This window comes from Diadema antillarum, unplaced genomic scaffold (assembly GCF_040938485.1).
Source record: "Diadema antillarum isolate AM-2024a unplaced genomic scaffold, OU_Dant_1.0 seq00001186_RagTag, whole genome shotgun sequence".
Classification (NCBI taxonomy): Eukaryota; Metazoa; Echinodermata; class Echinoidea; order Diadematoida; family Diadematidae; genus Diadema; species Diadema antillarum.
The window spans coordinates 198,921-225,898 of record NW_027271985.1 but is presented as its reverse complement, the minus strand read 5'-3'; the positions used below and the strand labels follow the sequence as shown (position 1 = coordinate 225,898).

The window sequence follows — 26,978 nt, the reverse complement described above, 5'->3', positions numbered from 1 at the left end:
GTTTTTTACTACCAGGCAGACACACACACACAAAAAAAAAATACACAAACAGGCAAATAGTATCGGGGAACAAAAAGAGTACACCATACCTTTGAGGTCATTGTTGAAGTTGATGATGAGGGGGGTGCTCTCCCAGTCATGGGTACAGAGCAAGCTCAAGAACCGAAGGAACCCTGTTTGTGGACAGCTGTGGGTGGGTGGGAAAAAAACCAAACAAACACTTCTCGGTGCAATCATAAAGTGAATTGGAATTTACAGCAACTGGTAATGTGCCTATAATTAACTACTAGTAGTTACAAAGAAACAAATCATGACATTTTAAAGTCTTCACAATTCGCTCACTATCTCTAATGTTTACAAAGTGGAAGGCAAATTTCTCATTAAGAAATCCCTCTCAAATATTAATGACAATGTCAATTCCTTTTTAAGCTTCTGAAAGCAGTTACTAAGAATGTTTGAGTATGGAGTAAATATTTCCTCTTCGTCTCTCACTCACTGGCTTATACTGATTCTATTTCAATTAAAACCCTTCAATTTGCATCAAAAAAGAAGCTTCAAATTCTTACTTTATAGGACTATGAATGACACGTATGTTCCTCAGTGTATGACATATTAAACCATGGTTACAATTCATTATTTTGAAGGTTTAGAATTCTAAAAGGTTTCTTATACCAAAGGCTCATTATTCCAAAAGGTCAATATTTGGAGGGTTTGTAATCCTGAAAATGAAATATTGTAAGGTTGGTTGAAAAGTTTGTCAATCCAAGCATGAAAGAGGGTTTGTCACTCTGAAGGTTCTTTAATCTGAAAATAAAATATTGTTTGACATTGAGAAGGATCATTTAATCCACCTTTGTTACATTATAGGATCCACAAACCTTTGGAACAACAAATTTTTTTCTACATTTTTTGATTAACGCACCTTCGGAATAAAAAACTTCACCCTTAAAACACAACACCCTTGCTCACATCTACTAGTACCTCATCCTTCCTCCCCATACCTATATCTAAACACACATTCACATCCACACACTCACTTACCCTGGCGGTGTGAGCGGAGCAGGGTGTAAGAAGAGGTACGCCACCATGAGATCAATGCTTTCTGAGGTCACATGATCAGATAGGAGATGTGCCGACACCCATCTCTTGGCCATTCGGACGGTGGGACCATACACCCCGTGATGCTGCTGTACACTGCCATGTGCATTAAATACAGACAATTTTGAAATTCCAGATAAGTTTTTCAAAACACAGCTTTTTTTTCATTTCCAAATTCATATTAAAGTGCATTGCATTCAAAATCTATAATAGCTTAACTAAAACTTTTCTCTAATGTCTATATTTTATGATAATAATAACAAATAATGTAGCATTGCTCTGATAAACATGTTGTAACCTGCAATAACTTTCTAAGGGTATTTCCGCCTCCCCCTGCCAACTTTGTTTGGCATATATGGGGTAGTTTCTACTTTTTATACTCTAATGGCAATTCATGATTTTCACCAGCTACAGTGTACTTTATAATGTTCCAATGCTTCTGTTATTTTAATTAGATGTGAGAAATGATCTCTCTTACTGTAAAAGCTTGATCTCATTGTTTGAATTATCATCATCATCATCATTATCATAATCATCATCACCATTGCCATTAATATTAATGATCATTCATATTAATGATCACTGATGCCAGTACAATCTTTATATTTTTGTCAAAGAGTAGTGACAGACAGAACTCACCCATTGAGCAGATTCGTCAGGTGTGGCTGGTGTTCCGTCTCCACTTCCAGGGCGCTGGACCTTGGGTTGTCTCTGAGCATGCTCAGTCCTTCCTTGCTGACCACTTCCTTAAGGAGGGTGATCTCTCGTCTGTAAGCCACGGACACCTCAAACACAAAGCCATCCTGGACATGGAGAAACCGCAAGATGACCACATAAACTTCAAAACAAATCAAAACAGTGCGAGAAAGAAGATTCTTTGTAACTGAGAAGCTAATGCATATGGATGAACTGCAAATCATATTTTTTCTTTCTGTTAAAAATAACTCAATTTTACATATAATATAATATCTATCTATATTGCTTGTGCTGCACAATATTTTGAGTGAGAGACATGAAGGCTACAGTGCTAGGGAAAACATTTAATCATGGAATCCTTATATTCCTTTGTGATATTCACCCATAGTTCATACTCTTAGAAATTATTCCCAATGGCCCGAATTTACGAAGGTGGTACAAATGAAACTATGGTTTAAACCATGGACAAAAACCATGGAGCGCCAAGTGTTGCATGGAATATATCATTACGAAATCAATCATTTTGTCGATGAAATGATTATTTCGTAGTGAAATGACAACATTTAGTAACTAAATGGACATTTTGTCCACGAAATGATGATTTCGTTGACGAAACGGTCATTTTGTAGACAAAATGACCAGTTTCATAACGAAATATTAAGTGCGACACTTGACGCTCCATGGTTTTTGTCTATGGTTTAAACCATGGTTTCATTTGTACCACCTTCATGAATTCGGGCCTATGTGTTTGTGAAATTAGTAATAATAATCACAAAGAAATTGAAAAAAACTAGCAGGATAGATATACAGCCTGTATCAATCAACTAAACCTGGTATCATTATTACAGTGCATTCTCATAGTATGTGGAGGTTAGATGGTCTTTACTAATCAAACTGAAATGCCATCAACTCACAAGCATGACAAAGACTTGCTTTGCTGTTGCCATGGTGACAAGCTTAAACTGCTTCCTCAGCAGCTCCGCCATCTTGAGGTGAAAGGCGGCCTTGATGTGATGAATTGCTTCAAGATCATCGGGCCACTTACCGCTGCTTTCCAGGTGGCATACCACTGAAATGAGGGCAATATTCAAAATCAGCAGGTAAGCATACCCCAAGAACCACTGACATTTACGGTAAATATTACCCTAGCCAGCAAGTGACAGTGGTCCTGTTAATTAACTACCACTATAAGCCAATTAAAAGAGGTGGAGCACTTGACCTATTCCCAATGGAAACTTTGTGGATCCCACACACAGTAAATAAGCAAATGAGAAACTTGTAAGGAAAAGGCTAATGGGGGGATGGTGGTGGGGGGGGGGGGGGGGGGCAGGATAAGTCTTGTGCACAAGTCCAAAACAATTAACTCTGGAAAGACCGGTTGCTATATTTTTTTTCTTTTTCTTTTTTTTTCTTGCAAAGGTAGGCGTGACAAGAAGGCCATACATGGTGGAAACAAACAAACAAAATGATATTAGAGTCCACTTATATCTGGAATTATCAATTATGGTAGATCATGTAAAAATAGTGTAAGAGCTAGAAGAGGGCTGGCAACATCTGCAAAAGTAGGAACATATAAATGGATCGTTTACAAAAAGACCAAAACAAATCATATTTCTATGACAAAAAAAATAATTATAATAATACTTTGGTTAAAAAATGGAAAAGTAACAATTCTGAGCATTCTGAATGAAATTTCAGCAAAGGCAAATTCTTCATAGCGAAATCATATTCTGCTGAAGAAAAAAACTAAATAAATACCATAAAAACACACTAGTGTAGGGAGTTCTACATTGTTACCCAGTATCATGCAAACCTACAAACACAAACTGTTGGTTCGCTGGAAGCGACACCTGTTTGAAATTCCATCGGAGGTGGAAAATTTGTGCACACACAACACACCTTTGAGAGATGGCACCCACGCTGGGCTCTGCTTGTCAGGTGAGGGCGTCCTAACGGGATTAATCTTTTGGGTCTGCTTGAGCTTGATAGCAGCTGGAAACCCAGGAGTGGGAGGGTGAACCTGTTAAAGGATTGGCGCATTGATACATTGAACTTTGAATGGTCTTTAAGCAACAACGACAACAACATCCCATGATGTATTGATACATTGAACAAAGGTGTGAGCTGCTTCTATTTTTGCACCAGAGAAGTACTTCGACCTCTCCTCGTACTTTTTCAAACTCGTATTCCATATGTGGGGCAGTGAATTATGAATGTCTTTGGTAACATTAGACATCTGCATTAAAGGTAGATACTTGCTACAACAACACTCACAGACAAAATGACAATAACAATGTGGCAAACTGTACTTTTTCTTTTGCATGATAATCCCATGCAACCAGCAAATACTAATACTGAGCAGTTGACTGTTTTCTCTCAGGGATATATGAGGAATTAGCAAGTGAGTATTCAAAATCATATCTCTGTGAGTCCTTGTCCGAATTTTAGTCATCATTTTGAGCTATTCATGAGGGACAGTAGTAGAATTTAAACCAGAACAAAGCAGGAGGTAAAAATACACTACGGAAGATTTGCTGCACAGAATTTTGTTGCACTTAATTAGGGTTCCCTAACGAATGATTTCCAATCATCGGGTGGGCACCAAGTGTACCTCTGTGTGGCGGAATGCTTGTGACGTTCCCTGCACCGATCCAATACTCAAAGGAAGATCCTTCAGTCCTCTCAGATGCTGACTGAGCTTGGTGTACGCCGCACTGATGAGGGCGTGTTCCTCTTCCCCTGTTCCTATGACGGGTTTGTCCGCTCCCTCCGTCCCAGGAGCAGGGTCGGGGATGGGTTGGTGCAAGACGGGATCCAGCTGGTCGCCGATGTAGCAGACGGAGTCCGGTGAAATACCAGCATGTCTACAGCAGTAGAAAAAATAGTTGAGAAGCTGTTCTAAGAGAGGATCAATGTGACAACATCAAAATAATCGAATTCCTTACACAACTACAAAATATCTGTCATTAATGGCAGAATCTTGCCCATTTGAACACATTAAACCTCACTCACATAAGTATTATCATTCTTGCTTTTTGAATAGTCAAATGTCTTTACAGTTGGGGCTTGTGTCTGGTGGTGAAACAGAGTCATCAAGTTCTGTGCCAAACAACAACAACATTGAGGAGAGAGCATGCCATGGAAATAGTATTTGCATAAATGACCAAAATTGACACTCTTGGACCAGTAAAATTCGATAGAAATTAGACATCTATCAAAGAGATGAGCCACTTATTTGACTGTTAGTGATCTGATCTGGCACTATGTGGTCACCTGACACTTTAGTCAGGAGACCATTATATCATTTCATTCTTTTAGATGTTTCCTCACACTTTCTTGTTATCTCACACTACAGGTTTTCAAGTCAGATGATATCACGAGGTGATTTTCCTGGTAAGTAATCACTACTCAAGGCAACTCACAGTTCAAAGACATGCTTGACGATGTGACAACAAACTAGTCTCTTTTCAGACACCGAGGAGCCTGGCCACACCACAGCCTCACAGATGGAGCCGTCCTGGAAGCGCCTCAGCTCACACTTCTTCCCCCAAAACTCGCTGAACTCGGCAGCCTGTAGAATAAAGACGCTGATGACTTTAGAGTGAGCAGTAGCACTTCAACACAGGATTACAAGATTTTCAAAAGAATTTGATGGTTTTGGCTGTATTCAATGGTACAGCTTTCACAACACACTTCTAGCAGCAAATGAAAAAAAAAACTGAAATGGCAGGAAAGTGCAGTTACCAGTTAAGACACAAAAGAAGATGTGTACATTTATGGAAATGTGCAGGATGACATTGTAGTATGCTGCTTGGGAAAAGCTCTCAAAATATTGTGCATGAAGCTGTGGACAAAGTCTCTTGTGCTTCTGGCCCAGGGTCTATGCCTGGAAGCTCTCTATAAGGTTGTAGATGTTCTCTGGTGGTTTTATAAGATTACTGTTGAATCAAAGTTGAGCTGTAATCAAAGATTGAGATTTTCAAACCACATTTTACAAAATAAGTAAGGTTTGAGGAGACATTTGAGTGATTTGCAAATTTCTTGTTTTCTTTCCATTTGGCATAATATGTTGAATACTGTAAAACATGATATATTCGCGGCATGAAATTTTCGCGAATTGGAGCCGACAGCCTTTTTCGCGGCATGAAATTTTCGCGAATTGCCACTGGCGTTCAATGCATGTAGTGTAGACAAAAACTTTCGCGTGCATTTTAATTTCGCGAATTTCGGCGCTCGCGAAATTCGCGAAATTAAAATGCACGCAAAAATTTCTCATTTTACAGTACATTTTTCAAGACCCACCATGGACCATGTTGAATAGTGTATAATCCGTGCATCATAACTCTACAGCACCCATCACTTCTTTTCTGCTAACTCTGAGGGTATATCTTTGCACATCAAATCAACAAGGAATCTTTCCATAAGATACATTGTACATGAAATGAAACAGGAAATGCTTGGGATGTGTTTGCTTACCTCTGGAGTGTTAGCTGTGGGTCCCTTGTCCAAAATGCTTGATGCAAGACTAGGGTTGAGCAATAGCCCGATGCTCAGTGGTCCCTGGTCCACACTTTTGGGTGGGGTGGCATTGAGTGGCCACTTTGATGGGTAGGAATAAAGATAGTTTACACTGTTAACTGACTGTGGAGAAGAAAATTTAGGCAATCTGCACAAACTTCGTACATTCATCCAATAGATGATTCTAGCGCAAACGAATCATATTTGAACGGGTTGTAGAATGCAGTGAATGTTGAATGTTGACTGGCCAAATGGTTTTCCCTCCTATTAGCTAGGAAAGAACTCTCTTTCTACGATTTGATTAGACAGCTACCAATTGTATTCTGATCGTCCATTTGATTATAACAGATACCCTGCATATTATTGGGTATCTTTCAATATCTGTGAAAGTGACCTCCTAGGTATGCAATACAAAAGATTGTCCTACCCAACTTTGCCCAAAAGAAGTTTGAGACTATAAGAGAGATTGTGCATCAAAACCTCAAAAAAGCATTCCGATCAATTCAGTTTACAAGACTCATAGTTTCCTAGAATTACAGTAGAAAAGAAAAAATATAGTCCATGTACACCTGCCCGAGTATACTCGGACTCGTCTTCAACAGGTTAGAGGAAATGGCTTGACCAACACATAATGAAACTATTGAAAGCATACCTGTGAGGTATGGTGGAGTTGGGAGCTGATCAGCTGCACCCTCTCACCGAGAGCTCGCTTCAAGAGCTCCAACAATCTCTGTCTGACCACCAGAGTAAAATCACCTGCTACGTCCATCACTTCATCCCGTAGGCAAAACTTCTTGATACCTGGTCTCATCTCACTGAGATTGTCAATTCTGGAGGCATGGAGAGGAAGCAGAATAAGAGTAAACCACTTAAAATGAATTTCCTTTATTTTTATTCACTATTTTTTTTTTATTTGTTGTCTTGTGTGACATACTAACCTGATGCTAAACTAATTTTGTCGTCATGAAATCTATTTCACTATCAAAATAAGCATTAACTTTAAAAAAAAATTGAAATCTCTGATGTGCGGTTTACATGACCACTGTCATTCATCCCCCCCCCCCTTTAAAAACAAATAGGGAAATTGATATCTTGAGTCGTTCTTAAGGGTAAAATTATACTGAAAAATAAAGACATAAAAATATAACTCTTCACAAATTCTTCACATCAGTATGGAACATCTCCAATAATCTAATAAGGAAATGCAATAAAGTTATGGCATCACTGCAATGTGCTCAAAAATGGAGAAGGAAAAAAAATTAAAGTAGCTAACCATACTCCTGAACTTCGACTCTATTTATCAAAGCCAAATGGAGCATGGTATGTGGAATTCCTCTTCAACCCTTTCCATATGGGAACCTCGTGGCCTGTGTATTAAGTCTATGGGGATTGCAGAATTTAGTACGAGACGGGTTAATATTACCTGATGAAATGATCAAACTTCCTGGAGAAAGGGACGGGGGTCATGAAGAGACACTGGAAGGCGTCGATTCGCTGGTCCTCCAAGATATCAAGACTCTGGGAGGCTTCATGCTTCAACTGCAAGAAAACAAACAGAAAATTGACCTCAGTCACAGGTAACTTCCACTACAGTGTGTAGTAGTGTGTAGCAGTGTGTAGCATTGTGAGTGACATCTGGGGGGCGTTTCATCAACGAGTTCGTCGGAGTTTTCACCGACAAATTTGCTATCAGCCAATCAGACCAAGGATTTCATTAGCTTTTAACAGTTGTCAGTGTAAATCCTTGCGTCTGATTGGCTGATAGCAAATTTGTCGGTGAAAACTCCGACGAACTCGTTGATGAAACGCCCCCCAGGGGGGCATTTCATAAAGCAGTTTGGTCGGATATTTTTCTGACAAACTGTTACAAGCTACTGAAATCCTTGCAACTGATTGGCTGAGAGCAAGTTTGTCCGACAACTTTGTCGGACGAAATGCTTCATGAAATGCCCCCCTGGGGACCGTTTCATGAAACTTTTTGTCAGGGATTTACACTGACAACTGTTAAAAGCTACTGAAATCCTTGCGTCTGATTGGCTGATAGCAAATTTGTCGGTGAAAACCTCCCACGAACTCGTTGATGAAACGCCCCCCTGATCTAACCCCTTCACAGCTGGTCCTGAGTGCACTCAGACTGAGGTTCTCGGAGAATGTAAATTAGCGGTAGAACAAATTACATCAAAAGTCATATCATCTTTAAAGGGTTAAACAGAAACAGAATACTAAAATCTTCATATGTTTATCAATCACAAAGAAATGCTAAAAGGTGCATGATGTTAAAAACATAACAAATAAAACAAACAAACAAATCTGCCAATACATTTTCACACATTTTTTTTTTAATTCAATGCAATTCACTTCATTTCATTTCATTCAACAAGCTAAAAAGAATACATCACATTGACAAGACAAACAGAACAGAAACAAAAAACATGAACATACATAGCATGTGAGGGATCAGAAAAAGTTGATTCCCTCACAATAAAATAGGATGCAATTTAAAATGCAACAGAGAAATGCAATTACAGAGTACATCCACAGGTTTAGAAATAAACACTTATAAATAAACAACTGCTGAGACCCTATGTTTCGTTCAGCTGGTCTTATTTTGCTTTGGAATGATTGCATACTGCATATCAAATGGACACTCTCATGCGAGAGGTGGTTTTGCATTTGGTCGAATGACTTAATACCTGTTTATATTTTGAAATTGCCCCCAAATATCCATATGTTCTTATCTTGTGATAGTATTAGAGTTATAAATTTGCTAATACTGGCACAAAATGACATATATGTCACATGTAGAGAAGTTCAGGGAAAACTAGAAATATCACTTAAGGTGATTAATACCCCCGCCCCGTGACGACAGTCTTACCCAAGGAATGATCTTTCCTTGATCTTCTGCCATTTAAATGCCGTTACCATGGCAACGCAGCTTCCGACACGTCTGAAAAATATGTCTTGCACATCTTCCCACCAAGACTATTGTGTGTGCCACATTTCATAAGCTTTTGTCAAAAACTGAGGAAGTAGTTCAATCCACAAGATCTTTCCTTGATCTTCCGCCATTAATATGCCGTTACTATGGCAACGCAGCTTCCGACACATCCAAAAAATATGTCTTGCACATCTTCCCACCAAGACCAATGTGTGTGCCACATTTCATGAGCTTCAGTCGAATACAGAGGAAGTAGTTCAATCCGCAAGATCTTTCCTTGATCTTCTGCCATTTATATGCCGTTACCATGGCAACGCAGCTTCCGACACGTCCGAAAAATATGTCTTCCACATCTTCCCACCAAGATCAAGGTGTGTGCCACATTTCATAAGCTTTGGTCAAAAAACTGAGGAAGTAGTTAAATCCGCAAGATCTTTCCTTGATCTTCTGCCATTAATATGCCGTTACCATGGCAACGTACTTTCGGGTACTGTCAAAAAATGTGTCTTGCACATCTACAACCAAAGGCACACATCTGTACCAAGTTTCATGGAAATTGGGCAAAAACTGAGGAAGTAGTTTGCAACACAAAATTTTCCATCATTTTGGCTCATAATATGTGAGCTGTTACCATGGCAACATACTTTTTGTCACTGTCAAGAAATGTGTCATGCTGACCTATATCCTAAGACAAACATTCAATATGAATTCCATGAGAATTGGAAGAACACTGATGAAGCAGTTTTGCCATGAAGCATTTTGCCCTATATTTTACCAATAACATGCCGTTACCATGGCAACGCACTTTTTGCCACTGCAGAAATATGTGTCTTGCACATTAACATATTCAGATGAACATCTGTACCTAATTTCATAAAAATTGATCAAAAACTGTTGGAGGAGTTCGCGACGCAAGATTTGTACCCATTTTTGCCCATAATATGCCGTTACCATGGCAACGTACTTTTGGGTACTGTCAAAAAATACGTCTTGCACATCTACAACCCAAGGCACACATCTGTGCCAAGTTTTATGGGAATCGGTTGAAAACTGAGGAAGTAGTTCGCGACGCAAGATTTGCAACGGACCGACCGCCCGACCGACCGCCCGACCGACCGCCCGACCGCCCGACCGCCCGACCGCCCGACCGCCCGACCGCCCGACCGACCGCCCGACCGACCACCCGACCGACCGTCCGCTGATTCCTATATACCCCCTTCAAACTTCGTTTGGCGGGGGTATAATGAAGTTACATGCTCGTAGGAAGAGACAGTCATCTCTGAACAGAGGTTGAGACATCCGGATGGATCCAGAAAGACAACAGGAAAGTGCTGGTGGAACTCTTGGAGAGGTGGAGCATCATGGGAAGGCGTTCCTCTACTCAAGTCCAAGCCTCGTGATGTCCAGTCTGATGAAGCTGTGTCGACAGAGGAACAGAAAAAAAATATTGATCTTTTCTACCTTTTTTCAATTCATGCAATTGAATCTAAGTCCAGCATTATGTAACTCTGTCAGTAGGTATACAATCAGATTGTACTGACAAGAAATAAAACCCCAAGAGGCATGTTGGAAAAAACGGGATCATCGCCAAAGATACCGAATTAAAATAACACACAAGAATAAACCAAAAACACATTTAGTAATATTAATACATAATATACTTAAGACTCAAAATGGCAAATGTAAAATCAGAAAATACATTTCTGACTGAATATTCACAGTTCTTACTCTATAAACAAGGTACCTGTAGTTTGGTTCTGAAAATGACAAGTATATATATATTTTTTTGTAAATGCAACAATAGCAAAAACAAAGTCACACATTTGTTTAATACAATGGTGATTCTTCTACGGCAAGCTTTAAAATGAAACAAGGCTTAAACCACCACTATGTTGAAAGTCTGATAGAGCTGTAGAGTTGTACATATCCATCTTCAAATTTGAGGAATCTTGATTTTCCTGGCTTTCTGCTCACCATTCAAGCATACTTTCTTCATTATCATTTCCACAAATATTTGTATATACAGTCTGGAGAAAATCACCTTTTAAGTTTAAATTGCAGTCAAGCATGAGAGAGACTACATGTTTTAAAACACAACGGCTTGATTGAAAATGCCAAAGTAGCATGCTTCATAAAAACTGAAAAGTTCCAATTTCAGAAGAATCCTAACCTTTGTTCAGTAAGCGGTAAAGATATCAAAGTTTTGAAAAGATATCAAATTTCTAACATTTCAGCAAATCATCTGTCTTGGAAGATTTCTCAGTTCTTAAATGTCTGCAACTTTATACCAATGTGTCACAATGAGGGGTTTTATACAATAATATCGCAAATTGATGTCTACTCACCAATGAAGTGCATGGTATTCCTGAATACCTGGAATGCACTCATCCTTCTGTTGATTTTACTCACATCTAGGAGGTGAGCCACCAGCATGGAGGCCAGGAAACCATGGAAACCGTCTCCACCCTGGCAGTGGTGAGCAGCATGGAGAAGAAGAATGCAATAATGTTGAGAGATGGAGGTATCCTCTTGGAAGGAGGCAAACTGGTCTTCATTCTGTCATGTCTCATCGTAAAGATGACAACTAGAATGGGATATTGCAGTCATTGAAGCTGACAAGTTTGTGCATTAACTACATTAGTCCTGTGGATACTTTTAAAATAAGGCTACATTGCCTTCTCACTAACCTCCTCAACTGATAACTTTGTTTTATCTGTTACCGTGTCAAGTCATGTTCATTCATACTATTGTCACATTTTTTTCATATGTATGCATGTCTGAAGTGAGTGAAAAGAATGAATGAATGGAGGAATGAATGAATAAATGAATGAATGATTGAATAAATGAGGTAAAACAGAGAACAGTCCCTCCAAATGGGGTTAACATTTCTGTGTCACAGACTTGGAATAGCGTGTACAACACTATGGAGGTTTCTCTGCCAATCAGCATTCAAAGGATAGAGAGGGCGAAAGCCATTCCCTGAAACAGCTTGGGTTTCATGAATATAAAATTGTATTCTATCATTTGTGCACAAAATGTCATCATTCCTGTCTATTTGGTATCATTTGCTTTCTGTGTACACTAATATGCTCACCTATTAACCCTAAATTACCTGGGGGGGGGGGGGGGGGGGGGCCATAATGCCCCCCCCCCCTTGACGAATTCCGCAACCATTCCGCCGCGCAAAATTTTTTGACCGCGCCGCTCGCTGACTTTTTACTTTCAAGTCTCGCGCAACTTTTGAGACCAAATTTGTCACGCCCGGGCATACCATTCCGAAGCCACGCCACTTCAAAAAATTTTCGTTAACCCCAAAATTGCTCACAAACGTGATTTTGTGTACAAAGTCAATACAAATTGTGTTTTTTCAATTAATTCATATAAAGATTCATATTTTTAATTTTAATGGCTGAAATCAATTTATTTTAGTATAATTATGCTTCTAAAGATGTGTATGACAAATTCTGCTGAAAAAAACAACAAAAACAAATGTTCAAAAAAACAAGGAAATACATAAAAAAATTATAAAAAATAAAAAAACATAAGAAATTAATTTTGATACTGAATTTTTTTACACACAAATGTTTGGAATGTCATTAGGAATATTTACACCAAAAATCAGCATTCCATAAGCTTTTATAAGGCAATTAAAGACTAAAATGAGGTTTTTTGCATATATTTGCATAATTAATTTAAAATAGAAAATGCAAATTTGTTGAAAATATAACTTAACAGTCTTGTAGATTACATCCGGCTTTATGTTCAAGCAAAATTTTGCGGCGATTGCGCGATCAACGGCCGAGATCTGAAGGGGGGCCATAATGCCCCCTCAGGAATTCAAGCTTGCTAAATAGCCCAGGTAAGTTAGGGTTAAGGGAAGAACATTTAAGAAGGTTGTGCCACTGGAGAACACCACAAATAATTAATTGCGTGATTATTTCAACCCAGCCACCGATTGGTATTTGACTATGAAACCAGTGTACATAATATGCCTCGATACCTTCCAACACATATGGAGAGGCTATTAAGATTTTATGATGCACAGTAATAGGATACCATAACAGAAGGGAACATAAAGACTGATGGTAATGAATTTTTTTTTTTTTTTTTTGGGGGGGGGGGGGGGGGGGGGCTGAGGGATCGGGGGTTGGGATCGAACAGTATCTCATCATCGGCTCTTTTTAGGTTACTGTTATTAAAAAAAGAAATAATTTACACTTCCTCTTACCTGATCCAACTCCCTCTGATGCAGCCACACCTTCAGGAGGAGAACAGTCTCTGAGAATGCTGGGAAGTCATGTGACACGTTGAAGAGGTAGTGGAGATGGCTCTCATACGACATGTCTCGGAGTATGGTGGAGTTGTACCTCGGGGTAGGGGGAAATGTCTCTATACAAGAAAAAAGGGGTGGGGTGGGAAAATAGGCATTAAGGCACAGCGACATTCTTTGCTCTCCTGCCATTATGTATATAACAAACATATTGAGAAAGTACAGGTACATAGGCCCCCTACTGTTTTAACAATACACTGTGGTTTAGTTAGGGTTTGAAAGACAATTTTGTGAGTAACTGAATTTGAGATCAAGAACCATATCTATGTTGGTAGAAATCTATCACATTTTCTAGAAAAAAAGAACAATTTTCCACTTGTAATAAGTATGATTATACATGATGCACTTGCATAATGGGAACTCAGATTTTTGCAAGATGTTAATTTCGTCAATCCTAAGTGTGCCAGTGAATACTACAAGACTCCAATCTCTATATGTATTTTCATGTATCTAAGATGTGATGAAATATACCACAGACGCATACAACTTCGGCAGCAAAAAATTCTACATTTCAAGAGTTATAGAAAACATTTCTTCTTTAAACTCATGTTATGCTGGTGAAAGGTTCAGGAAAGTAATAAGTATTGAAACTTAGATGTGACAGATCTCAAGGTAGAAAGATTACAATGAGGAGTTCATAAACTGCAATGAAGATCTTACAGTACATTTACATTCCCTCACCCTCCTGACAGGCCTTTCTATACCACTGCCGGCGGACGTTGTTCTTGGATGGCGCAAACCTCGTCTCCTTGAAGTTATCCTTTGGCAGGCAGGGAATCAGCCTCACCGTCGCATTCTTGGCTGAGAAAATGACAGTGGGTATCATCATATATCAAAATCAATTTTAAAATCAAGACATTGCTCTACAGTTTGATAAAACTCTCAAACTTTTGTGTTGCTTGAAGGTTTCAACTTTTAGTTCATTGTGGACTCATGCTATTTTAAAGGTACGTTTGTACCTTCCTGGTAGTAGCATTTAATCAATCTCATTGTGATGGGACAATAACATTACAATACTTACCTCCAGACGTGTTATGTAGGGAGGGCAGAGTGTAACTCCAAGTTTCAAAAGTGGAAGTGGATTATATAAATTTTAAGTCAGTACTAATGATGGGACAAATATCAATTCTATTCTTGCTTTTGTAGACAGCCAAATTTGATATTGTTACGTTTCCAACAAGAGTCAATGAATCAATCACACCAACGTAGAATCGTTGCATTTCGGAATGCACATTTATTGGCGTCTTGACTTCAGGAGGACCAACTTCAGACTGACTCCCAAACAGGAGTTTTAGCTTGGCATCATTCCCAGCCAAGTACTGTATACAAACAATTAACCAGTTGGCTCGTTCCATAGTCATAGAAGAGATTAGATGAGAAACTAATACAGGTACAATTGGGCAAGTAGGGTGGTAATTGGAGGGAGGCATGGCTACAACATAGGACAAAGAGACATAAAGTTGAGACTATTACAGAGGGGTGACATCAAACGTCTAGCTATTAGGGGAGGACAAAGGATAGGTTCTTGCATGGTCAGTATAGTAGATGAGAAAAGGGCTACAATAACTGCTTTATTCTAGGCACCAACACTAAGCTTATACGTGTGTGTCTTGGTTCAATTAACACATAGGGGCTAACTAAGCCCTCCAGTTTATGACTTTAGGACAAAGGATATTCAATCTGTACTAGATATATGTGTGGGAGAATACTGATAAGAATTAGGACATTATGACCTTGACTATGACGTATAACCAGTATGCAGGACAAGTTACTGACCTTAACACTACTCCCCCCTTTTGAAAAGAGGTATTGTCCTCAATACACAACCTACCACAGGGTGAATTTAGCAGTACGGATACATGACATGGAAAGACAGAGAGAGAGAAGACACTTGACAGAAAGAGAAGAGAGAAACAGAATCAGGAGGTGTGACAGAATGATAGTGAAGATTTTGTACAAGACGTTAGAGAGGTTGTCACATTTATCCAAACTATAATTGATAAATAGTCCAAATATTTTATAACTCCCAAATAGCGAACCCATCACAAAACAACTCAAAACATATTTTACAACTGACAGCGATGTATAATCATGTACAAGTATGTACCAAAAGTAATGACACGAACAAACAGCATGTAACAGAAATAACAACCCAAATTTACATTGTGTACATTTCCCCTCTACGTCCCTCTATCAACAAATAACGCTTACCTTTAATCTCATATCATACAGTTACACTATAACATGCACATTGAAAATCAAATAAAGACATTGGTTATTGAAGCTTCGACAATCTAAGTTTTGTAGAAAGAATGAAACATTGCAGAAGAAAAGATAACGAAGAAGTAAGACAGTTGTAAGAGAAGAAGAGAAGAACAGACAGTATCCTAATTCGAGGCAAAACATTAAACGGAAGAGATGCTACTTTGTAAACACATCGAGATCAAGAGTAAAACGACATGTACAGTGTACATACAATGTGGTCGCCATTGACAAGAAAATTAAAGGTTAACCACGAACAGGAGTTAAGAACAGATCAGTACTGTAAAATATTAATTCATTTTAGAACCTTTTGCAACATAAGAGCATGGGCACCACACAAATTCCTCTTTATAATGCATAGGTGTAAACATTCTGGTCTCTCAGTGTAATGAAATAAGATAGAAAACTAGAGTGAGGGATGGAATAAACAGAGACAACAAACCCTGATGTGAAACTTGGATCCTATGCAAATTAAATACCAGCATCAACTGAACAATTAATCACAGTGTAAAACCTAAATTGGGTGACGAGTGGTGACGCAAATCTTGATACCCTTAAGTCTACTTCAACATTCTATGAAACAACTACATGCAAAACTCTACAGGAATTTCTCTGCGGCCCGGATATATCCGGCTAAGGCATCTTTGTATAGATGCAGGGCAGATTGTTCCTTAGCCTCAACACAAGCTTGTACACTCTACAAACCTTGGAGCTTAACCTCTACAACACTGGCATGTATCATTTGTGCACAACTAGTCAACTCAACTAAAGGGGTACTGTAATTGCATTCACTTGACATATCCAACTAAATTCCATCACATATGTATAAAAGTTCACCTACACTGGTATGCCAAGCCAGGAAAGATGCAGATGCTGTCATAATAATTTTCCATACGGTTTATTGGTACAACTGTATCTATAAATATTTTTAACTACCAGCGATCCTTCGGAGAAATCGTCCTATTATGTTTTTGATAAACTGTAGCTTTATTCACATACATGCGTGTGCTATTACAAGTTGAATCATTGCTGCCTGAAAATTTCAGCTAAGGCAACTTTGTATTTGGTTGCAGGGCAATTCACCAGTAAAAACACCCATATACGAACAGCAATGCACATTACTGAATTATCTCTATAATTCATGACATCTAGGCACCTCTACTCACTATCTGATTGACAACCCCAGGGTTTAAATTTCATCTGTCGTCTTAATTTTCGTGCCAATGATAAAATTTCATCACACATTTCTCATTGTGTGTGCATTCTCTATAGAATATCGAAACAAAACACATTACTCGCAAGATTTAGTTGTGGAACTAACTGAATTTCACGAATGTCTTCTAACAATAAAATTTATTACAAGTTAAAAAACCAAATACCATGTGTAGTTATGAAAAACGTACCGGGAAGAAGGGGAAACACTAATTTGTCAATCACTGCACTCATGTTGTGGTGTGGTCAAAGTCTCTTCGTTGTCATGGTGATATTGTATGTGCCGGGTTGATCTACCAAACGATGTGCTTCCCGTCCAGCCAAGATGTCTCAACGGTCGTGCTCTTACTCATGGAGAACAGCAATCCGCTCACGTTCCTGCCAGCGTTTGTCTGGCTCATCCAGCCAGGTCCATGGTAGTTTGGCTTAAAAGTTGTCATCATCAGTCCTGTCGTCATCCGTGTCATCTTGCCTCCAGTGTCATCTCCACGAGGAAAGTCCCCGCCCTGGATCATGACGAGATGGAACTTGCTACCTTGGTATCCGCATACTTTCAAATGAATTGCAAGTGCAGCAAAGTTCTTTGTTGGCTTTGGCATCGATTTCAGAAGCAAATCAGAAACATTTCTCCTCACTTCCTTGTCGCTGGTCACGGGGTAAAAGAAACCATTTTCAGTGATCACTGTGTCTACCGATGATTCGATCCCCCTTTTGACATCTGATGATGTAACAAAGTAGACCAGAGCTACTGATGCCAACAACAGAAGAGTAAGGACCTTCATTGTCCTTGTGGTGACGGTTGTCATGCAGACTTTACAGCACACAGAAGTCGCCAGCCTTTGCCTTGTGGCCCATCTTGTTTGCAGGTTGTTGGCAGTGCATATCCAACGTCTTTAATGTTGTGGCATTTCAACGATGAAAGTGTTAGCGTTTCGATGGCATGTATAAGTCTAAATCCCACCGCTGCCACCAGTGTTACGTTTCCAACAAGAGTCAATGAATCAATCACACCAACGTAGAGTCGTTGCATTTCGGAATGCACATTTATTGGCGTCTTGACTTCAGGAGGACCAACTTCAGACTGACTCCCAAACAGGAGTTTTAGCTTGGCATCATTCCCAGCCAAGTACTGTATACAAACAATTAACCAGTTGGCTCGTTCCATAGTCATAGAAGAGATTAGATGAGAAACTAATACAGGTACAATTGGGCAAGTAGGGTGGTAATTGGAGGGAGGCATGGCTACAACATAGGACAAAGAGACATAAAGTTGAGACTATTACAGAGGGGTGACATCAAACGTCTAGCTATTAGGGGAGGACAAAGGATAGGTTCTTGCATGGTCAGTATAGTAGATGAGAAAAGGGCTACAATAACTGCTTTATTCTAGGCACCAACACTAAGCTTATACGTGTGTGTCTTGGTTCAATTAACACATAGGGGCTAACTAAGCCCTCCAGTTTATGACTTTAGGACAAAGGATATTCAATCTGTACTAGATATATGTGTGGGAGAATACTGATAAGAATTAGGACATTATGACCTTGACTATGACGTATAACCAGTATGCAGGACAAGTTACTGACCTTAACAATATATATACAGGTTGTACATGTACACGTGTATATATCAAAGACAAAACCTGCAAGTAAAATAACAAATTCAATACATGGATGTTGGTATGCAGACCTAGAAGTGATTTGGTTTTTGTTTTTTTTGACTTCATATCTCAATTTTATGTGCTTGTCCCAAATTTCATCTCATATAATATCTTGACTTGCATGTTTACAACATGATGTCCTCTTATTTCACATAACATTTCTGGTGATGCTCTAGTCATCTTATCAGATTCCACAAAAAGTGTCTACCCATCTGCATACTACTAGTTGCTTACGAACACAGACAATTCTGAAAATATATTTTGCAATAATATAATACATTGTATCAGTACATACATTATGTAAAATATAACAGAGTTTACATATTCAATGCTAACTCACTTTTCAATAAAGCATTCCGATGCTTTACAAATATGTATCTCTCTAAACAAACTTTTGAGTCAACCTGACATGGTAGCTTCAAAATCTTGCAGAGGTGAGCTTGATCCCCACAAAATCTAACCCCTCTACCAGTGAGAAGAGGTTCATAACCAAACCAAAACAGAACAAAAAATATAGAAAAAAATATATATATAATATGTTGGTGTCTAGATAGACTTTGAGCGCATAAAGGACACAATTCCATTGCTTCAGCAAAGCCAATCACTGAGCACTTCAACAAAAATTATCAATTTATATACCAGACAACTTGATCAGGACCACCGGCATCAGTTGATTTCCGTGCATCGTTCCATAAGAAACGGCTTTGACTGACTCTTCTTTCCTGAGATGCCTGGCAAGATAGGCACAATAGAGGGCTCTCTTGTGGTGATATTTGAAATTCAGGTAGTCCTTGGGTTGCAAACATTCCTGTGACGTAAAGGAACAACAACCCAAAAAAAGAAATACAATAAAGTTGATGCATGAAATCAATAATGAATTGGCTTGTAATACAGATAATGCCTCATTTAAAATACATGCTATTATGCAACACTTTCTTGTTATTCTTGTGTCTTTAAAACTGCACTCACAGATAAAAATACTCACATATACAACTATTTCATCTCTTTAAGGATATCTTACACTTCATAATCCAGCAGGGGTAATCATAATATATGTTTTGATAGTTTTGTTTTGTTAAGATGATTTTCAACACTTAAAACAGTAGTGGGGATTCAACAACTGTAATTATCAAAGTTCATGATTCTGTCACAGGTCATGTGAGACAGGAATTAACTACACAGTGTGAGCATGATAGGACTGAGTTAATATCATTTTTGAAAAGACAGCTATCTCATATTCTGGCTTCTGTTTGATTTGTATGTCATGACCGTGCAGACTGCACAAAAAATAAGAAAGATGTACAACTTGAAAAAACAAACAAACACACATACCATATTCATTCTTGTTGTTCCATCTCTACAAATGCTGTCGAAAAGCTACACAAAAAATGTAATAAATGTAACCAATGATGATTAAAACAGAATTGCACTTAACCCCTTGAGGGCGAGTCCCAAGTATACTCGAGCAGGGTCTATGGGAAATAACTGTTGTAGCAAAATCAGTCCATCCTCAATGGGTTAAGATAAAGAGAACCACAACCTTTTCTTGTGGAGTAAGAGAAATGTCTTTGTTTATGATGAAACACAATCATTTTCAGACAGACTAATGTACATACTGTGGGTATCTGTACAGCCATGTCAATGGTTAGATCCGTGTTGATACAAGTCCCAAGTAAGTAGCTCCCGACTACTTTGACCTCTGCTGGTCTGACCAGCTTGAGTTCACCTTTGACCTGTGTCTTGCTCCACTTCAGGGGCACACAGATGTCACGAGGTAATGAAGCACCTGGATTTGAAGACTAAATCACACAAAGAAGAAGTTCAAAGTACTGTAAAAGTGGAAATCTATGTGGTGTGGAAATATTTACACAAAAATAAACCCACAAGATTTTTTTTTTGTTTGCTTATTACATTAATACCAGTTTATACACACTAAGTTCATCTAACCCGGCACAAGCATGCACACACACACTCACACACACACACACACACAAAGGTGGTAGTCAATTTGGTTCACAACTAGAATTTAAACATGCCACATTAATTTTGGCCTTTACAGTGTGCGTGAGCTAGACAATCTCTTGTGACTTCACTACAAAAAACAAACAGAAAAACAATTTTAAAAACCATTAATATCGGCATGATGCATAGGATGTCCAACATTTTTGGGATATCACATGAAAACTTCACTATGCTCACTGAGATACACAGAAACCTCTCACAGGGCAACTTTTACTGGAACTTTACTATATAGATGTGTCATAAGAATTTAAACACTTTTCCAAAGGTCAATATTCATGAGACAGTTAAAAAAAATACATGCCTATAACAGTTTGATAACTCAGTAAATTGCTTGATTCATTTAAGATAGTTCAGCCTTCTGCTATGGCAGAGTTAAGACTTTCATATTTCAGCCTGCCTTTAAAAAGAAATAAAAGAAATAAAACATTAAAAAAAAGAGTGAAAGAAAGAAAGAAAGAAAGAAAGAAAGAAAGAAAGAAAGAAAGAAAGAAAGAGACATCCCAGGACAGGTACCTCCTTAATGGTGAGCGGGGGACACTGCTTGAGGGCCTGCTCCAGGGAACGAAGGATGGGTAACAAGGCTTTCTTCTTCTTGCTCTTCACTCCTACTTCTGAGCACAGCTCCTCCACCTATTACATGGGACACGTATACAAAAAAACAAACAAACAAAAACAAAACAGATCAACGGTAAATTTAGAAAATTGTCACAGTGGGCTTCAGATTATAAATTGGTATATAAAATAGCATACATACTTATGATACAGGCCGGCAGTGCATGACAAAAGTTATAGTGCACGTAAAATATAACGATTGCAGACGATAACCCACTATCGATTTGATATCGGTTTTTGCTCCCTCATTTTAATCATTGAGTACTGAATCCCGCACCTCATCGACGCGATTGCGCCACAATCGCGATATGCTTTGCTCAATATCATCGTTATTCTCGATTCTCGCTGGCTATGCCAGCAACTTATCTGTGTGGGACTAGACTATCAGCGGTAGATATAAACATGGAAGCTGAAATGAACAGGTTCGCTACTTTTACAGAGACTGATCTGTATAAACAGCATCTTAGACAATAAGGACACAAAGGATGCCATCAAATACGCCCTACGAATTTTGGACTCCTACTGTTCTGAAAAGGAATCAATCCGATGGATATTGAGCAAGTCAACCCAAGATTTGTGCCGCTTTCTCCGTACATTCTGTGCGGAAGTGCGCCGTGGAAATGGGTAGCGTGTGTAGGCCTACGGTATACTTAGTACGCTAAGCGCTCTTTGATCACGCTACGCTACGCTATGAACTTTTACTACGGTACGACATTTACAACACACTCTCGGAATCCACTTGTGCAGCAATGGTGACTTAAATGATGCCTGGCACGAGCCTTGTGTTTAAATCCAGTAGATCCCTAATCCTACAAAACATCATCTAGTCCTGGTCCTGGACCCACAGTGCAGTATGTAAACTTAGGGCATCTAACGTGTTACTGTTAGATCCGTGGTAGACCTATTGTAGCTCTGTCGCTCGTAAGTGACGTAGATCTAGTAGTACAACGTTAGGCCAGGGCCCCTAGACCTAATCTATCGTAGGGCCTAACACGTATAACCACGTAGACCCTAACACGTCAGGATTTTGTCTACACAGGTTCAAAGAAACTGGTATTATTGCTTGTCTAGACACGTGTAGAGTCTTAAATGATCTAGGCTTTCGTATTTTTTCAATTTATCTTGCCTGGGTATGTATGCTATTTTATATAACACATAGTGCATGACATCTTATTGCACTATAACAAGTACCAAGTACCAAGCACCTCCAAATTCTGAATTTGCCCTCAGGCAATTATATTCAATTCGGCCTGCGGCCTCATTGAATATAACTGGCCTTCGGGGCAAATTCAGAATTTGTCGGTGCTTATATTGTTATAGTGCATTCAGCCTCATGCACTATATATATAATATAAGCATGTTTGTATACTGGTACATGCATATAAGAATATGAAGTATTGACACGTATGTATGCATGATAATACATTTGTACTGGTATGTGTCAATGTACACAGGTGTATGCACACGTGTGAATGTTTCCATAAAACTTGTACCCTTTTCAATGTAAGCAGAGGGTGTATATATGCATGCAAATTCTGCATTTACTTCCATTGCAGGTTTTTAAACTTCCAGAATAGTGATTAGAAAGACAGCTTCTGAACAGTGGATGCTTTTGTCCTGCTTTTCCAAGTTTGAACATTTATGGATAAAGTTATTGATAATTTGTTTAACAAAAAAAGAGAATGGATATGTTGGATTTTCATTGAGGGAAGTTTCATAAACAGAAGTTTAGAAAAAAAAACACACACACAAATACTAGTGTAAAATAAACAACTTTAATTGACCCACGAATGCCATCTATCTGACCTGTCAATCAAGATACTGTCGACAGTACTTAAAAGTGCGAATATCTTATTATTTGATAATTATCAAGAAATATCACGTAATGTCAGTGTGTTGCCAACCATATACCGTATGCTGTGGAAATTGTAGTGTACCAGCTATCAATCAAGAAGATACAGCCATTGTTTAAACACTTGGATGGAACTGCAAATACCCATAAAGGGAATAGACAATGTATGATGTACCGGTACATTTATTGAACTTGTAAGTTGTACATACTGCCTCTCTATTGTTCGTGGTTCAAAGAAAATAGATATACAAGATATGGCATAAATTTTATACTATAATTACTATAAATTATACACTACAGGATCAAATTGAGAAAAATACATTTTCTATGATGGCACCGATTTCACTGACCTGTAGTCTCAACAAGCTAGACTGGTACAGTGTGTCTGCCTCCTTGAGGGTTGCAAGCTCCTCAATGGTAGGTGGCTTGTAGAGATCCTTCTTGGTCAGTCTGGCCCTCTTGGTAGGCGATTGATCCTGGTGGACTCGTCGTTTGTTGCTCATCATTGGAGAAACCTCTCCCATCTCTTTATCCTCTCCTTCCATGACTACTGAACATCTGTGGCTAGATTTCTGTGTATAGAATAAAGCACATCTACATTCACAGTTTGCAATCCGTAATGGAGAAGTTCATGACATTGATAATGACATGTGTGCTTTCCTTTTATTTACGCAGTGATCCATGACCATGGTCCATGCAACATGACATGAAATCAACACAAATACCATCATTTACAAGATGTGATAACCTATTTTAGACTATGTCCACATAGACTACCTACAGTTTTTCAAAAGAAAGAGGAACTATATGTGAGAATATCTTACCCGTCGATCTTTAAGGAACTTACCATTTGATGACTGTAAAGACTCTTTGTTTTAGATATGCATGTAGGCCGGTTCCCCGCATATAGTGACACTTTGCCCAACAAATTATTTCACATGTGGGACTAGAAAAGCGAATATCTGGCGTGCATGTGTGCTGTGGTAGATCACAGAGCAGAGGTCCACGTTTTAATATCGATTAGTACAAATTCGATCGCTGATAATTACATTCTTGCTGTGCTCTTAATGATACACACTAAAACCCAAATCTAGTCTAGTTAAATCAAAGAGACTCTTACCCCGACTTCTCTCAATTTGCACGCTCCGCTCGCTTGTCTTTCCTTTGACGCCAGCAGGTCTTCTGCAGCAATGCCAGCTGCGGGGCCAGTGCGGGCACAACTGCACGAGTGGAGCGGCGGCGGCGCGCCGGCGGATGGATCGCCGCTGTGGCAGCCGGTGGCGGCAGGACGAGACTGGCCTGAGGTGGTAACACGTGCTTCGGAAGTAGACGCAGCGAGGTGTGAGAAAAGACATACAAACGCAATACTAGTACACATTGTATACAATGTACAAGCACACCAGTCTCAGTCACATAATTTATGGTGAAACAAGTATTTATTTAGATGCCTTTCATAAATCTTAGACCTAAGACTGAAAAAAAACTGTCTTTTTTTTTTTCATTGTCTATAACCTCCCAAGTTTCATCCAACGAACTGTTTCAAGAGGTTGAAAAAAATCTAATTCGATCATCAAATCAACCGTCCATCATACATCATCATCATCATCATCATCATCATCATCATCATCATCATATTTCACGTTACTCTTATTCGTACCTATGCACTATACATATATAAAAAAGCAATGTATTTACAGTGTTTTATATTTTGTAGTATTTCTCCATTCCGCAAACAATATAATTTTTTTGTGTATTATGTAGATAGGTCCCTGGGCTGCCACGTGCTCAAGCTTTTGCTTATAGTGGCAGTCCTTCTGCCGCATAATTTGTCAGATAATTATTTGGAAAATTGGTATACGATTTATAATTTGTTAATGAAATTAATTTACACATCGATTTTCCTTCTTTGAATCATGTACTTGTAATCTGCTTACTGATATTCCATGTGATATTACTGAAAATAATTTTGATTTATGGATGAAATTGTGTTGGAAGAAAAATAAATCAAACAAACAAACAAAAATCTAAACTCAGTATGCCTATACTTTGCATGCCATTTTACAAGCAATTCATGCTATTACTATATCTTAACATTTAATTGCTCTATTCAGTGTGTGACGTTGCCACTGAGCAGCTTTGTTTATAATTTCGTCTCCTGTTTTGAAATTGTTTCCTTGTATTTTCATTATTTTTTATCGTGATTTCATTGACCTGAATTGTCTTTGATAATTGTTTTCCCTGATTTCTTTATTGAGATATTATATTTCTTTAGGTCCTATGGATAATCACATTGAGTGTTGCTATGGTACGTGCATGTTCTTAGTGTTCGTTTGATGTGCAATCTGATCTCACTGCATAATTTTATTTTTCTCTCTTTCTTTTTTTCCTTCTACTTTTTTCAATCTTTTCTTTTGTTATCAATTTTGTAACACAACTCACTTGGAAAGCAGACTCCGCCAGTGATCGTTGACCGTAACTTCGGTTTTTTTTTTGTTTTTTTGTTTTTTTTTTTTAATGAAAAGAAATTGATTAACAGAAAAGAAAATGATTCAAAAAGACGTTTTTACGTCTATAGTTTAAGGGCTTTATGCAAATACAATAAATTTTGTGTAAGAAAACAGTTTTTTTGTGTGTGGTCAAATAGGAAAAGCAGTGTAGGTCTTAGTAGGCCCTAACGGGCTTATTTACAGGCCTAAGTATAGGCGAAGATCAGTTTACCGTAAAATAATGATAATAGACTATATCAGTTCAGTTCAGTTCAGTTAAGTTTTTATTTCTGCATTTCAAAATCAATACAAATCAACAAATCAACAAAATACTTACATAGTCATTTACACAGCTAATATTTGTAACGTTTGGATCTTACATACATTTTCTTTTTTTCAAGAACGAATATCATATATGAAAGGAAGCAATAGGAAATGATAAAAATGAAATGCAGGGGACCATCATCATAAGCTAAGCTTGACGAGGAAGATGGCCCCAGGTAAAGAGATACATAAAGAAAATCTTGCCACTCACTGAGTGGGGGTAATTGTGCGAAGGGCACAATAAAAAGATACATAAAGAAAATCTTGCCACTCACTGAGTGGGAAGTAATTGTGCGAAGGACGTGCGGTGCAGTGCGGTGTGCATTGTGTTGGGATGAATCTTGGTTTGTACGTTGAGTGTTATTTCGTGTATCAGTGTGATGAGGTGAATGTTACTTCAGTTATGGCCGTGAACTCATTGTTTAGGGTATTTGTTGACCAGGTGGTATGAATATTTATGTGTCATAAGTATACTGGATTATGAGGGTGTTTTTTAGTTCTCGTTTGAAAATGTTCAACGACGTACATTGTTTTAAATTAGGGGGTAAATATGCATGTTGTATCACCCCTAAATGTAATATCAACGCTAAATGTAATATCGACCCTAAATGTAATACACCTTAACCCTAAATGTAATAACAACCCTATAAATGTAATACATTTTAACGCTAAATGTAATAATCGAGTCAACCGTAAATGTAATACATTTTACCCCTAAATGTAATAACCGGAGACAACCCTAAATGTAATACATGTCAACCCTAAATGTAATACATGTCAACCCTAAATGTAATATCGACCCTAAATGTAATACTTTTTAACCCTAAATGTAATATCGACCCTAAATGTAATACATCTTAACCCTAAATGTAATACACCTCAACCCTAAAGTTAATGTAATAACAACCCTAAATGTAATACATTTCAACCCTAAATGTAATATCGACCCTAATTGTAATACATCTTAA

At 38.4% G+C, this 26,978-nt stretch overlaps 1 protein-coding gene across 1 annotated transcript in view; it reads right to left on the bottom strand.

Annotated features, from left to right (window-relative positions):
- The window catches only part of LOC139744522 (nucleolar protein 6-like), a 35,968-nt gene that overhangs the window by 4,305 nt on the left and 4,685 nt on the right, over positions 1–26,978 (bottom strand). Inside the window, exons 2-20 of the mRNA XM_071654955.1 lie at positions 24,321–24,517; positions 23,551–23,772; positions 21,250–21,366; positions 20,331–20,513; positions 19,354–19,522; positions 14,262–14,381; positions 13,479–13,639; positions 11,596–11,716; positions 10,504–10,667; positions 7,736–7,851; positions 6,965–7,142; positions 6,271–6,393; positions 5,217–5,365; positions 4,406–4,658; positions 3,694–3,814; positions 2,709–2,863; positions 1,738–1,901; positions 1,042–1,194; positions 90–187 (exon numbers count right to left, since the gene is read on the bottom strand). Coding sequence (XP_071511056.1) covers positions 90–187; positions 1,042–1,194; positions 1,738–1,901; positions 2,709–2,863; positions 3,694–3,814; positions 4,406–4,658; positions 5,217–5,365; positions 6,271–6,393; positions 6,965–7,142; positions 7,736–7,851; positions 10,504–10,667; positions 11,596–11,716; positions 13,479–13,639; positions 14,262–14,381; positions 19,354–19,522; positions 20,331–20,513; positions 21,250–21,366; positions 23,551–23,772; positions 24,321–24,517 — 2,964 coding nt within the window. The remainder of the gene's footprint in view (positions 1–89; positions 188–1,041; positions 1,195–1,737; positions 1,902–2,708; positions 2,864–3,693; positions 3,815–4,405; positions 4,659–5,216; positions 5,366–6,270; positions 6,394–6,964; positions 7,143–7,735; positions 7,852–10,503; positions 10,668–11,595; positions 11,717–13,478; positions 13,640–14,261; positions 14,382–19,353; positions 19,523–20,330; positions 20,514–21,249; positions 21,367–23,550; positions 23,773–24,320; positions 24,518–26,978) is intronic.